This window comes from Alligator mississippiensis, chromosome 1 (assembly GCF_030867095.1).
Source record: "Alligator mississippiensis isolate rAllMis1 chromosome 1, rAllMis1, whole genome shotgun sequence".
In the NCBI taxonomy this organism is placed as follows: domain Eukaryota; kingdom Metazoa; phylum Chordata; order Crocodylia; family Alligatoridae; genus Alligator; species Alligator mississippiensis.
Genome location: NC_081824.1, coordinates 44,187,663 through 44,201,934, shown reverse-complemented (window position 1 = coordinate 44,201,934; position 14,272 = coordinate 44,187,663). Strand labels below are relative to the sequence as shown.

The 14,272-nt window shown below is 43.6% G+C and overlaps 1 protein-coding gene across 1 annotated transcript in view; it reads left to right on the top strand.

The window, feature by feature from the left end:
* CSMD1 (CUB and Sushi multiple domains 1) overlaps positions 1–14,272 on the top strand; it is a 2,292,800-nt gene that overhangs the window by 2,099,649 nt on the left and 178,879 nt on the right. The window contains exons 47-48 of the mRNA XM_019488443.2: positions 171–359; positions 1,654–1,800. Coding sequence (XP_019343988.2) covers positions 171–359; positions 1,654–1,800 — 336 coding nt within the window. The remainder of the gene's footprint in view (positions 1–170; positions 360–1,653; positions 1,801–14,272) is intronic.

The following is a 14,272-nucleotide window of genomic DNA, read 5'->3' as shown; positions in this document are numbered from 1 at the left end:
CTACTTTAAGTTGAAGGATCAACAGATTAAGTGCATCAATACGATATGATTTAAAGGGGTCTGACTTGCAAACTGATTCTGAAATCCCTACTTATTCATTTGAAAAATAGTTTAAAATACATTTTCTTGTAACCTGTTTTTTTTTTTTTCTTGTTAAATATATATTTTAGCACAATGCCCAGCAAATGAAAACCGTATGGAATCATCAGGAGTGATCCTCAGTCCAGGTTACCCAGGCAACTACCCTAATTCTCAGACCTGCTCTTGGACTATTAAAATTGAACCAGGATATAACATCTCTATCTTTGTAGAAATGTTTCAGAGTGAAAAACAGTTTGATGTGCTGGAAATATTTGATGGTAAGAAGTTAACTATCTGACCATGAACAACAAATGAAGACATGACACAAATTTGATTTCCAAAGTATTGGTGCCATCAAATAATGATGTGTTTGGAATTATCAGAGTGGGTCCAGTATTTTCATTATTCTGCTTGAAGTCTAAACTCTGGTGGCCAATGTTCTTTTGGATAACAGCATTCTTGAAAGAGCATCTGATCAATTTTTTAGTTTCTAGGAAGAAATTTCTTGCAAGAGTCCTGAAAAATATTTTCCTGGGGCTGCACATGAGCACCAGCAAGCAGAAATTACCCTTCCCCCATGTGTCTTTTTTTTAATAGTACTATTTCTAGGAAGAAAATTCTTTTGGGTTGAAATACCATCTCTAAAACTCATAGAAATATTTGGTATTGAAGGAATCTCTAATGCACTCCCTCCATTAGAATGTGTGTTAAATTTAATCTTGCACATATCTAGTAAACATGATTTCATACTTGTTCTGTTCCATTCACAGTGTCTTCTTAAACTATATGGTGGTTTGAACCTGGTGGTACAAAAAATTTAGTTGTCTATCGAAACACAAGCAATTAACATAGAAATTAGCCAAATGTAATGTTCAAAATGTCACTGCCATCTGACAACCTCTCAGATTAGTTTATTTCATTAACTAACTGTTCTTAAACTATTTTTCCACTATATTTTTAGCTTACTATTACTTGTCCTTTTGTCATTGACTAATGAGAATAATTCATCCCTAACCATTTTGTAACACACTTTTTTGTTATCGTGTCTCCCCTCATTAACCAAGAAGATATAACAGACTGTGTGGTAAAGCTGATTAATGTACACTTTGGGTGTGTTTTCATCATGTTACCATGACACCCAGGAGGATAGTAGTCACTGCCACATGTGCTGAAGTCTTCTTACAAACAGTTTGTTAATCAATTGAAATTGTAGTATCTAAATTCATTGTAAAATATGCTTTAGTAATTTATACCCCTGTATTAAAAAAATAATAAAATCCTGAATTCTTTTGAAATGTCTAGTTTCCCTATAGCATATTCAGTTCATTAGCTGTTTCCTCCTTTTCAGTCTCTTTTTACAGGTCAAAGGAATAATTAGTGTGGGGAAGTTAGGATTAGCCCTCACTCTGCACTACTCTGTGTCCAAGACTCAATACAGTTTCCCTCAAGCTTCTCCATATTAAACCCTTTAGTACTCCTACTACTCTCTCATTGCAGTGTAGAATAACGACTTTTATTTGACCTTTCTCATCTCATATTATATTTTACTTTTCACTTTACCTATCTTTAAAGGTTCTTCTGGGCAAAGTCCTTTGCTGGTTGCTTTAAGTGGAAATCATACAGGGCAAATGAACTTCACAAGCAAAACAAATCAGCTGTATCTCCGCTGGTCAACTGACCATGCAACCAATAAGAAGGGTTTTAAAATACGTTACTCAGGTTAGTAACTCGCTTATATATATTCAATTGTACTTTACGTTTATGTATCATAGTCAGCAACAAATTAAGACCTGTATTGCAATGACTGCTTCTTTGAAAACAGTAGTAAATACTACTATATAGGACTTCCAAATTAGTAATTACTCTAATTTTGTAGATGGAGAAAGCAAGACAAAGGAAAATCCTAGTGTCCTAGTTTCTGACTATGCTGCATTTAAAACCTCACTGGAAATTAAAAGATTCTGATTCACAATGATGTGAGATACTTGGATATGAAGTTATAACATTTGTAGCATTAACAGTTGAATAAATTCTCAGCAGTACTGTGCTTTGATTAAAATATATAGCAGCATGGCAGGGCTGAGGAGAAAGACTCTTCAGCTTCAGTAAGTGTTTCACTGTCAGGTCACCTTTGAGATGAACCATCAGATTTGAAATTAGTAGTAGATGTATGGTGTTGCTGTTTTCCTATACAGAATTTTGGTTATATATATATATATATATATATATATATATATCTAACCTGTAGGGCAAATCCTTTGTTGAGTGCCTGTCCAGGCTGTGCCCTGAGAAGATAAGTGGCAATATTAGGAGAGAAATATTTTTTACACCCTGGAAAGTCTGTATGATTACTGAACAATATCCACCAGTTCCTATGAAAGGCTGCCAGAAAGAATCAGGAGAACAACTTTTCTTCCTTGCTGCAGAGGGCACGATGTAAAACAGTGGCTTCAAATCGGAGTAAAATAGATTTAAAATAGATCTCAAGAAAAACTTTATACTTTAGTATTACAGACACAGTATTCCCACTGCTAGTAGTGGCACCCTGACTGTGAAAACAGTATTTTTCTCTATATGTACCTACGTACCTTGTTCCTGTTTGGGGTAAACATATTTTTACACAAACATGCATGTGTTTGCTCTCTCCTGTAGAGGTGTACCATTAGGATCACTTATATAGCCTCTATTTTTGTTTCTGCTGTATTTGGACTTTGGGTGGCTATTAAAATAGTTAAGATTTGGTCTTATGTGATTTTTAATAGCTGACAAAAATCACTTTAATATTTTCACTACAGAAGAAACTACTGAAATGAGGGCCAACTTGTTTGGGTGTGCAGGGAGGTAGTTTCAATGAGCTATTCTGCATTGTGTCACTAACACATGGCATCCTCTAACCCCACAGAGAGCTCCTCCCTCTGTTGAAAGAAAAGGGGAGGCCTGAAATCAAAGCATGTTTGCAGGTTTTCTTTGAAACTTTATTTGGAAATAAAGGTTTTTTCCCTAAGGAATATGAGTGCAGGGACAGCTTTTGCACAAAGCATTTGTTTCCCCATCTCAGAAGCAGTAAGAGTAAGGTGTTTGTTCTGCAAAAAGTGATGAGATTTCCTATCTGTTTTTTTAAAGACAGTGACTTGTAACCCTCTCTAGAGGGTGGCTACAAGAAAGAGGGTCCTGTACCCTGATGGTTGGGTTAGAGTCATACAAGCAGATAGAGGGGGAGTCTGTTAACTAGTGCAAGTGGGGACAGGAGAAGGTGGGGATGAACTTGAGTAGAGTGCTTGCTTATTTTAGAAGGAGCAGGGGAACAACTTTGGGTTGGGATTATGGGAGCCCTTCAGGATCTTTTAGGAAATATTTCTTTATTAGGGAATGCTATAGAGCCTCAAGTTGTTACGCTGCTTCCTTTTATTTGAGAAATGATACATTATTTGAGGTATCATTGAATGTGGACAATATTAGTTTTTGGATTGGGAATGTTGGTTACCTAGTTGCCAGTCCTAACTCTACCATTTGCAACATGTATTACAGGCACAAGCCACCACTTAGCACTAGAATTTGGGAACTAGAGAGAGACATGTAATCCTGATGACCATTTTTTAGGAACAGGCAATTGTTATATCTTCTCTTTCACTAACAGTCAGCTCAGAAGCCTGCATTTCTCCTTATTTCTCTATGTTTTATATGAGCTGTAATGGAGACAGTCAGCATGAATGAGGAGTAACAGGGAAAAATACAGTATCCCCAAAAGTCTATTGATGCCAAGGCAGCTGTGACTGAGCCAGCAAACTTCCTCATAACGATGGATTTATAGCAATGAATTACTGCTTGCCCACCTCCCTCCCCTACTCCTCAAACCATGTCCATTCATGAAGTTTGGTAAATTGTAGCTTGGTCAAGATTGGATTTAGTTCGCAGAAGCACATTCTCTATTCTAAAACAGTGACAGATGCTTTAACAGAATGTTTAAATGTTTCCTTCAGTAAATAAACTATTAATTTATTTCCATTCATCAGCAGTTAAAGTAAAACATTACTTGAAAGTTATCTAGACAGACAAGGTTCTTTGGGTAAATGTGATATTTTTTATTAGAACAACTAAATAGTTGGAAAAATTGTACTTTGCAAACTTTCCAGCACAAACAGCATTCTTCAGGCATAAGGAGAGCTTGCTGTTGTTCTGTGTTCTTCTGGGTAGAATAGAAGCCAATATGCAAAATACAAATTTATGAAAAGTTGTTGCTTGGTTTCTCCTACATAATTTCCATCAGGGCATGTAGTGTACTGGATGAGATATACTACATTTCTGGAAGTGAAGGTGTAAGATCCAGGAATGGTGATGGCTCTGTTATGGGGTGTAGTAATTCCGAGAATGGTGGAGATATGTTGGCAGGTTTTACATTTCTTGTCCCGGCATGGAGTGGATCCATTTGGTTTGTTTTGGGCCACGGGTCCTTTGCATCTGATGATGAGATTGGCGAGCTCTAGTGCTTGTTTAAAGGCTAGGATTGGTGATTCTGGGAAGGTCTCTTTAAGAATTGTGTCTTCTCCTAGTATGGATTGCACTTGTTTGAGGATTTTCTGTATACGTTCCAGGGAGGAAAGATATTTCATAACTAATGGTGTGCAATTTCTGATGATTTTCTTTTTGTATTGCATCAATTTGTCATGTGGTATCCAGGTAGTTCTTTCAAAAATGCGATCTAACATCCTTGAAAGTTACCTAAGCTTCAATAATACATGGCCTTTCTTCTCCCCTCAACCCCACTCCACCCCTACCCCCACCCCTACCCCAAATAAATATTAGTAGAAAGAATCAGTGTATTTCAGTGGCACAATAACAAAATGGCATTCTTCCATGTGTCCCATATGTTCTAGTTTGACTGGCACAATCCTGATTTGTGGCCTTAATATACAATTTTGCCTTGACTAACAGACATAAAAAGAACATTTTTTTAACTCGAACGAACTTTTGTTAGCTGTGCTGTGTGGGAGTACAACTCAAAGGGGAACCATCAATTGAACATTCACAGTTCTGTTTAGGATTCTGTAAATACCACTGTTAAAATATTACCCAAGATGTTTGTGGAACAAAAACACCAAAAATATTTGTTCAAGATTGTTTAGTCTATTAATTTGACAAAGATTCTATTATTTTTACTCTTTTATGGGCAGTTAGTTTCTCCCTGTTGCTTTTGTGAGTCTTTCACACAGCAGTAGGGAAAAGAAAAATAAGTTTAACGAAAAAGAAAATATGATTGTAAATCCAATAAAGTTGTCAGGGAGAATCAGGGACAGGTATGGTGCCCCAAAGTAGTTTTAATCCTTTTTCTCATATGCATAACTCCAGCCTCTCACCACAGCTTGATTCCACCCAAACAATGAGACAATAAACAAATAAGCAAAACATGTAAGTGGGAAACAGCACTTCCTGGGCCCAGATTGTGGAATTTCTCTCTCAAAGACATAAAAATGATCATGCAATCACTTTCAAATTAAATGTAAAACCTATTTCTTTGACTGTGTTTTCTCTCAATAATTTACACTCACACAATCATCCTTATGTAACCCCAGCCATGGTGCTACCCACAGCCCCATTGAAATTCAGGGACCTCGGGTGTCAAATAGCCTTGGTCGACCTCCCAGGCCCTTGGCTGAGGCCACTTCTCCGTGGAGTGCTTTTTTGTAGTTTCCCCACATACTGGAGTACATACAGTCAACTATTTACACAGTTTATTATTTACAAAACAGTTAACATATGAATGAGGTTAATGGCAGAACAGGATATCAATACTCGAATTGTCGAAGGCAGGTATCAATGAACTAAACATTTTACACATATTGAATCAAAGACACCCTCAGTACAACTCCCCGGCTAAAACCTTGAGACTTCGGTGAGCAGGAGCACACAGAATTAACATGACATCAGCTCTCTTTCACACTGGCAACATAATAACAATGGCTGGTGCTGCTGCTTCAGAAAGTTGGGCTCTCTGCTACAGCCTGCATGGGGAAAAGAAGCTCTCCTCTACTCCAGCTGTCTTTGGTATCTGCAAAGAAACACACACTGTCCCCTCTCCCCAAAGCACCTTTCTCCAATTGCCATACACAGCCCCTTGTGCTGATAACTGAAACAACCCTGGGTTTATCACCCACCTGGCCCCAGGCTGGTTCTCAGTTAACTTTCCCAGACCAACAACCTGCCCTCCTAGGCAAGTCTACTTTACTACCCTTTTTCCATCACACTGGTCCCTCTGCCTCACAGAGGGAAAAATAATACCAGGTTATCTTCTCCCTGTCACTAAGGGCAGGTTCACTTCACAGGCAGGCTGCAGGGTGGTTCGTCCCTGAGCTCTGTGGTCCCAGAGCTCCCTCCCTTCTTTGAGCCTGGCTGAGTCCCGTGGGCTGCATTCCCTCCCCTCTCCTTCCTCAGGAGCCCATCAAAAATATGCATGTGCTCTTGCAACCAACAACTTTCCACAAACTTTCCCTCTCTGCCTTTGCAGGAATCCTGGTCCCTTCTGCAAATCCAGCAGCAGCTGTTACAATTAAATAAGCAAGCGAACATAAATCAACCATCAAATAACTAAGCTGTTTTGCTTGCATGTTGAAGGGGAGAGAGACTGCTTTTTAATGTTCAGGAGGCACTCTGTTAATTGGGGGCCTAAATAAGTATATAATGTTACATACTATATAATATTAATGGTATATAGGTATATTAGTATATTAGTACTTTGGCACAGATCCTATTGTGCCTAGTAGACACCTAAGCCTATTTGATTGCTTGGCTGCTGTGCATCTCTTGTCAAAAAATCAATCCTTTTCTGCCTGGAGAGGTGGATACCTCTCACATCCCCTCAATAAGAGACTATGCTCTTCCAGAGAATGTAAACACTGACCAGGGAGTTTCCTACAGGCAGCCAAGATGAAATGCTAGGCACAGGCAGAAGGGGCAACTCAGCTGCATGGAATAAGGAAAAAAAACCCAAAAACATGAAAGTTGGACATGTTGCAGCAAGGGAGGTTTAGGTTGGATATTAGGAAAAACTTTCTCACTAGGACAGTGGTGAAACACTGGAACAGTTTACCTAGAGAAGTGGTGGAATCTCCATCCTTTGAGGTGTTCATGGCCTGACTCAAAAAAGCCCTGGCTGGGATGATCTAGTTGGGGATATTCCAGATTTGAGCAGGTGGCTGGACTAGGTCCCTTCCAACCCAAATTTTCTATGATTTCTGTGATTCTATGGACCCTGATGTGGTAGCCCAGTGAAGAAGGCCCTTTGTTCTGCTCCCTATTTCCAATGCACTCATCAGTCTCTAGATAAAATGCATAAACCAGGCTGTGAGCAGAGGCCTGAATTAGGGGTCCTTCTTTTCTTCCTAGAGTAGAAAAGTACTGTGTAAAGTACTTTAGTACTGTGGGTATGTGGCCTTTATACCCCTGAGCTAGGGCCACCCCACACTATGCCTCTGCCACTGGGGACTCTCCTGGACACCCCTGACTATGTGGGCTAAACCAGGAAGGATTTCCAACTGTCATCCCATCCCCAAAAATAGTTCCTTACTCAAGCCCATATACTTAGTATAGTGTGCATGGGGGGCTGTCAGTTGGCAGCCTGGCGTGAACAAACAGTGCTTTGGGCCAGGCAAGACTCTAGTCAGAGATGTCTAGGAGAGTCCCTCAGTGGCACAGAGTCATGGTGTGGGGGGACCTAAGAAGGATTTCCATCTCTAATCCCAGCCCAAAAGAAATTCCTTATTCAAGCCCATATACTTATTACAGTATACCGGGGGGGGGCTGTCAATCAGACCATGCTTTGGGCCACACAAAACTGGTCAGAGGTATCCAGGCATGGTGGATGCAGGATATTAATTTACATATTATTTGGTAAATATGCAAAGCTAATGAAATTCTCTCTCTTTAGAATGTGTAATTCATTAATAAGAAGCTTTTATTGGGTATAGATTAGCTTTGAAAAAGGAACCAGAAACCAGGAATAAGGACCTGGGACTTAAAGAAACAAACTGCAGCCTCATGAACCATCGCATGTAGCCTTCATAGAATCATAGAATCATAGAAGTAGGGTCGGAAGGGACCTTGTAGATCTTCAAGTCCGACCCCCTGCCTGGGCAGGAGGGAAACTGGGCTCAAATGACCCCAGCCAGGTAGGCATCGAGCCGTTTCTTAAAGACCCCCAGGGTAGGAACCAGCACCACTTCCCTTGGAAGCTGGTTCCAGGTCCTAGCCGCCCTAACTGTGAAGTACTTACGGATGTCTAGTCTAAACCTACTCTCCAACAACTTGTGGCCGTTATTTCTTGTTATCCCAGGGGGCGCTAAGGGAAACAAGGTCTCCCCCAAACCCTTCTGGTCCCCCCTAGTGAGTTTATAGACGGTCACCAGGTCCCCCCTCAGCCTTCTCTTGTGAAGGCTAAACAGGTTCAGGTCCCGTAGCCTCTCCTTGTAGGGTCTGCCCTGCTGTCCCCAGATCATGCAGGTGGCCCTCCTCTGGGCCCTCTCAATGTTGTCCACATCCCTCTTGAAGTGGGGTGCCCAGAACTGGACACAATACTCCAGCTGTGGCCTGACCAGTGTCACGTAGAGGGGGAGGATCACCTTCTTGGCCCTACTTGAGATGCACCTGTGGATGCATGATAAGGTCCAGTTAGCCCTGCCATAAGGTCCAGTTATCCCTGCCATAAGGTCCAGTTAGCCCAGCCCAGCCTTGGTGTTGGCCACCCCAAAACAGAGAATGGTGAGAAGGCCAGTCACTGCCAGCCAGGGGTCCCTGCCCCACACCACGGGGGGGGGGGGGGAGGATGCAGATGTTTCTTGACATTCAGTAGAGGCGGGCAGTTTGAAATTCGGGGAGCAAACCCTAGCATGTGGCCTGGGGCACCCCAAAAAAGTGGATGGTGAGAGCAAGCCACTCACTGCAAGCAGGGGGTCCCCCACAGCCCCAGGCCTGGGCAGAGGTGAGACTGGCATGGAATTTTGCAAGTGAAATATTTCTGGACCTCAGGAAATATTCCTGGAACCTCCTGGGGGGTGTGACTGATGAACAGAGCAAACAAAGTACATGGCTTACCAAGTGCACATCACAGTTAAGCAGGCTTTTACCAATTTTAGAAGAGAACCCTAACATGTAGCATTGTGTGCATGTGGCATAGGTCAAGTAGCTCTGGGTAATTAATCATGGAATAGGCTTTGGCATACTGGAAGATAATGTAGGAATGGGGATTTGTCTCTGTGGACTGTTTGCTAGGGCATGGCTTCCTCTATTCCTAATGGGGCAAGCAACAAGAAAACAATAATATTGCTGGCCCCAGAATAGTCACATCACAGAAGCCTGCTTCTAGAAGAGGAAACTATATGGTTTATTGAACTGGGCTGCTGTCTGTTCAAATTCCTGGAAAGCCAGGTTCAGAGGTCTGCCTCAAGGCACAGACTGATGAGAGCTGTAACCTGAGCTCCAGGGGAACTGGAACTGATATGCAAATAGAGTTACTGTGAAATGCTGATAGGACAATGTGCTGTCAGATTTCAAGTCTCCCCACAAAAAGCAGACCTGGGGTCCTTGGACGCTGTGGCATAACATGCCAAACCATGTCTGACTCTGTATAAAAATAAAAATAAATAAATAAAATTTCTCAGTCAAAAAAATCATGGTCACTGACTTGTCACACTTTGGGGGTGTCTCTCACTTGCAACTCACAGCCCCTGCCTCCCCCCATGCTGCCATTGTCCTTCACTTCAAACCCACAGCCCCTACCCCCCAGCCCTGCTGGTGCCCTCATCCAGGGCCCCAGGGCCCCATCCAAAAAGCAGCTTCATTGGAGCACTGTTAATGCAGACAAAGCAATTCCAAGGGGTCTGGATTTTTGGATGTAGCCATGTTGGTCTAAGAACATAGGCAGGCAAGGTTCTTTGAGTAGATGTGATACCTTTTATTAGATCAACTGAGCAGTTAGAAAAAAGTTCTTGGCAAGCTTTCAGGTTCAGTCACCCTTCTTCAGGCATGGAGATCTCTGCTGTTCTGAGACTCCAAGAAATGAAAGAAGCTAAAAGTGTAACAGGATGTCAGTGAAAATGTAAATAGGGTCAGTACTCCAGGATTTGGCCAGAGTCACTCAACTGGTTTTACAGGTTCTGTTGAGGAATCTTAAGGTAATGGTCTGAGGGAGGGATGGGAAATGGTCCTCTCCTGTCCTACAGGAGGCACAATATATATCAATTACATAGAAAACATGGTCATGCTTTACAACCAAGCCACTGTCCTACAGCCCTGCCAGTGCCCCTCACCCCCTTACTCTTGCTGGGGTAGTCCTAGCTCTGGGGTGTAACGACCACATATAACAGTGCATGGGGAGGGAAGAGATGAGTCCAGCTCTGGGGTGTAACAGCTCCATATAACAGTGTGTGGGGAGGGCTGAGATACACCCCAGGGCTGGGTGCAACAGCCACATATAACAGTCCACACCATACACAGTTATATGTCACCATTACAACCCAGAGCTGGGTGCATCACAGGACTCAAACCTCTCCAAGAGTGTGTGACTCTCCTCTCTCTGAAGTGGCCTGGAGATTGTGGCACGAGCTCATGGGGGGTTGGTGGTTGGCACAGGTGGCACCCTCTGCCCCCCAGCCCTGACTGTGTCCCTCACTCCAAACCTGAAGTCCCCTGACCCACCAGCCCTGCCAGTGCCTCTCATCATAGCTAACCTGCAGCCCCTGCCAGGCCAGCTGGCACCCCCTCAATCTTGACCTGCACCCCTCTGCCCTTCCAACCCCTCCCCCCGAAACCTAGCTGATGCCCCTCACTCCTGATCTGCAGCCCCCTGTACTCCCAGAAAGAGGCAGCAGTATGACTGCCAGGTGGAGCAATGGCAAGCAGAGGTTGGTCAAAGGAGGACAGGGACATGCTGGTGGGACCAAAAAAAAAAGGCTTAGAAGGAACACGAGTACAATATAAGATGGACAAGCTTGTGGGGTAGAGAACAGGAGGGGGAACAAGCATTGAAGGAATCTGGTTGTAGGCTGGGGGATATGACTGCAGGTGATGATGTTCTGCCAATGCAGCAGTTAAAAGATTGACATGCAAATAGACTAAATGATAAGAAAATTCCTCTCATTGAGCCTGGGCTGTTTCTTTCTTCACTTCAACCCACACCATACCCCTGCCATGCAGGGGTGGGGGTGTTAGCTCATGCTGGCCACTGTCTGGTGATGGCGGGGGAGGGGGAGTTGGAGTAGGCTGATCATGATGCTTCAACCCCACTTTGGGGGAAGCTGTTCTGGCCACAGGGATACCCAAGGAATCTTAATCAATTTTGATAACAACCCAAGGCCACCCCCATGCTGGTTCTTAGCTTTGGAAAAAATCATGCTTTTTGACATGAGCGTACAAACAACAGGAAACAGGATTCTTTCTGTTTTAAATAAAAAATTCCAGTAGTATTGTTTCCATTCAGGCTTTAGGTAGCCTGGGTACATGATACCCAGATGCCAATACACAGGGAGGTGGGGGGGCGCAGCCAGGCCCTTTTTATGTTCTTATTCATAGATTCATAGATGTTAGGATCGGAAGGGACCTCAATAGATCATCGAGTCCGACCCCCTGCATAAGCAGGAAAGAATGCTGGGTCTAGATGACCCCAGCTAGATGCTCATCTAACCTCCTCTTGAAGACCCCCAGGGTAGGGGAGAGCACCACCTCCCTTGGGAGCCCGTTCCAGACCCTGGCCACTCGAACTGTGAAGAAGTTCTTCCTAATGTCCAATCTAAATCTGCTCTCTGCTAGCTTGTGGCCACTGTTTCTTGTAACCCCCGGGGGCGCCTTGGTGAATAAATACTCACCAATTCCCTTCTGTGCCCCTGTGATGAACTTATAGGCGGCCACAAGGTCGCCTCTCAACCTTCTCTTGCAGAGGCTGAAAAGGTCTAGTTTCTCTAGTCTCTTCTCGTAGGGCTTGGACTGCAGGCCCTTAACCATACAAGTGGCCCTTCTCTGGACTCTCTCCAGGTTATCTGCATCCCTCTTGAATTGTGGCGCCCAGAATTGCACGCAGTACTCCAACTGCAGTCTGACCAGCGCCCGATAGAGGGGAAGTATCACCTCCTCGGACCTATTTGTCATGCATCTGCTGATGCACGATAAAGTGCCACTGGCTTTTTTGATGGCTTCGTCACACTGCCGACTCATGTTTATCTTGGAGTCCACTAGGACTCCAAGATCCCTTTCCACTTCCGTGCCACCCAGCAGGTCATTCCCTAGGCTGTAGGTGTGCTGGACATTTTTCCTCCCTAGGTGCAGCACTTTGCATTTCTCCTTGTTGAATTGCATTCTGTTGTTTTCTGCCCACTTGTCCAACCTATCCTGGTCTGCTTGCAGCTGTTCCCTGCCCTCCGGCGTGTGTCATCTGCAAACGTGGACAGAGTACATTTGACTCCCTCGTCCAAGTCACTGATGAAGATATTAAAGAGTATCAGTTCAAGGATCGAGCCCTGCGGGACCCCACTGCCCACACCCTTCCAGGTCGAAACCAACCCAGCTCTGGGTGCGACCCATCTCTGGGTGCGACCCTCCAGCCAATTCGCCACCCACCGGACTGTGTAGTCATCCAAGTCACAGCCTCTTAACTTGTTCACCAGTATGGGGTGGGATACCGTATCGAAGGCCTTCCTGAAGTCTAAGTATACGACATCCACCCCTCCTCCTGTGTCCAGGCATTTTGTAACCTGGTCATAAAAAGAAACTAGATTGGTCAGGCACGATCTGCCTGCCACGAACCCGTGCTGATTTCCTCTCAGCATAATTTGTCCTGCCGGGCTCTCACAAACGTGAGCCTTGATAATTTTTTCAAAGACTTTACCAAGGATGGAGGTGAGACTGACTGGCCTATAGTTGCCCGGGTCCTCCTTACTTCCCTTTTTGAAAATGGGGACCACGTTGGCCCTTTTCCAGTCCTCCGGGACTTGGCCCGTGCACCACGAGCGTTCAAATATTCCCGCCAGTGGCTCTGCAATGATGTCGGCCAGTGCCTTCAGCACCCTCGGATGGAGCTCATCGTTCTTGTGTAGCCCATACCCCACACCAAGCACCCAGTGCAAGAAGCACGCAGAAAAAGCAGGGAACAGAACTGCTTTGGGACCAGGCTTGGGTAAGGGGGCAGCCCCTTTGGGAGGCCTGCGGTACAGACCCCCAGTGCCAGTCCAGACTTGTGAGGGGAAGGCAGGCAGGCTCACTCTTGCTGACTTTTGAATGAAAAGATTTCCCTCCCCATCCAGCAGCACCCCATGCAACGAGCAACAAGCACCCAGGAAAAAGTGGGAGTCTTTGCAGGGGAGACGGGCAGCACTGCTATCCCCCTCCTCAAAATATGTGTTTCTCAGACAAAACCACCAACAAGCAACACCACCAACAATTCCCTCCAAAAAAGAAATCTGGCATGACCCAAGAAAATAAGCCAACCAAAATATTAAATCTTGTGCAAAAACACCACCTAGCAGTAAAGTAGTACTGAAAGGGAAGAAGGATAAAATTGTTCTGATGTACCCCCTAGTGCATTTTACTAGTTATAGCATAAGCCATTTTGTATTAAATCACATACATGTTACTTAATTACTTGTTGTAAACTAAGTAAGGAAAATTAAACCAGGAGCATTTTTAGGAGGTAAATGCTGATTACGTGGACAAGCACCCATGCAGCTTAAAGTAAGCCACCTAGACCAGTGCAGTAAACACTTGTTTGCATCCTTAGATGCCAAAAGGCCACCTAAATACCACTTATATGTCTTAGAGGTGGAATAGGATCTAAGATTTAGCCAGCTAGTTTAAAAACTGACAACATGCCTTTTGCATTTCTGTAGCTGTTTTCAGCAAATACATTTTTATTAGTTTGGCAGAGAGGTAGAAGACATGGTTAGTAGTGCCTTGTTTTTGGTCATGTTACTGAACTTATAATTGGTTGCTGATAGAACAGGAATGGGATAACAAAAATTAAACATCAGAGTTGATCAGAAGCTATGGTTTCATTGCTATTCTATTATACAAGTATTTGAAGTCTTCAAATCTACTCTCTCACTTCATTTAGTTGAATTATTTATGTTCTCTTGGGTGTTTTTTTAACCTTCTCTGGATCCAGGAAACAACCATTATTCCCTTTCCCTTTCATTTTAAAAACAATAATCAGGTA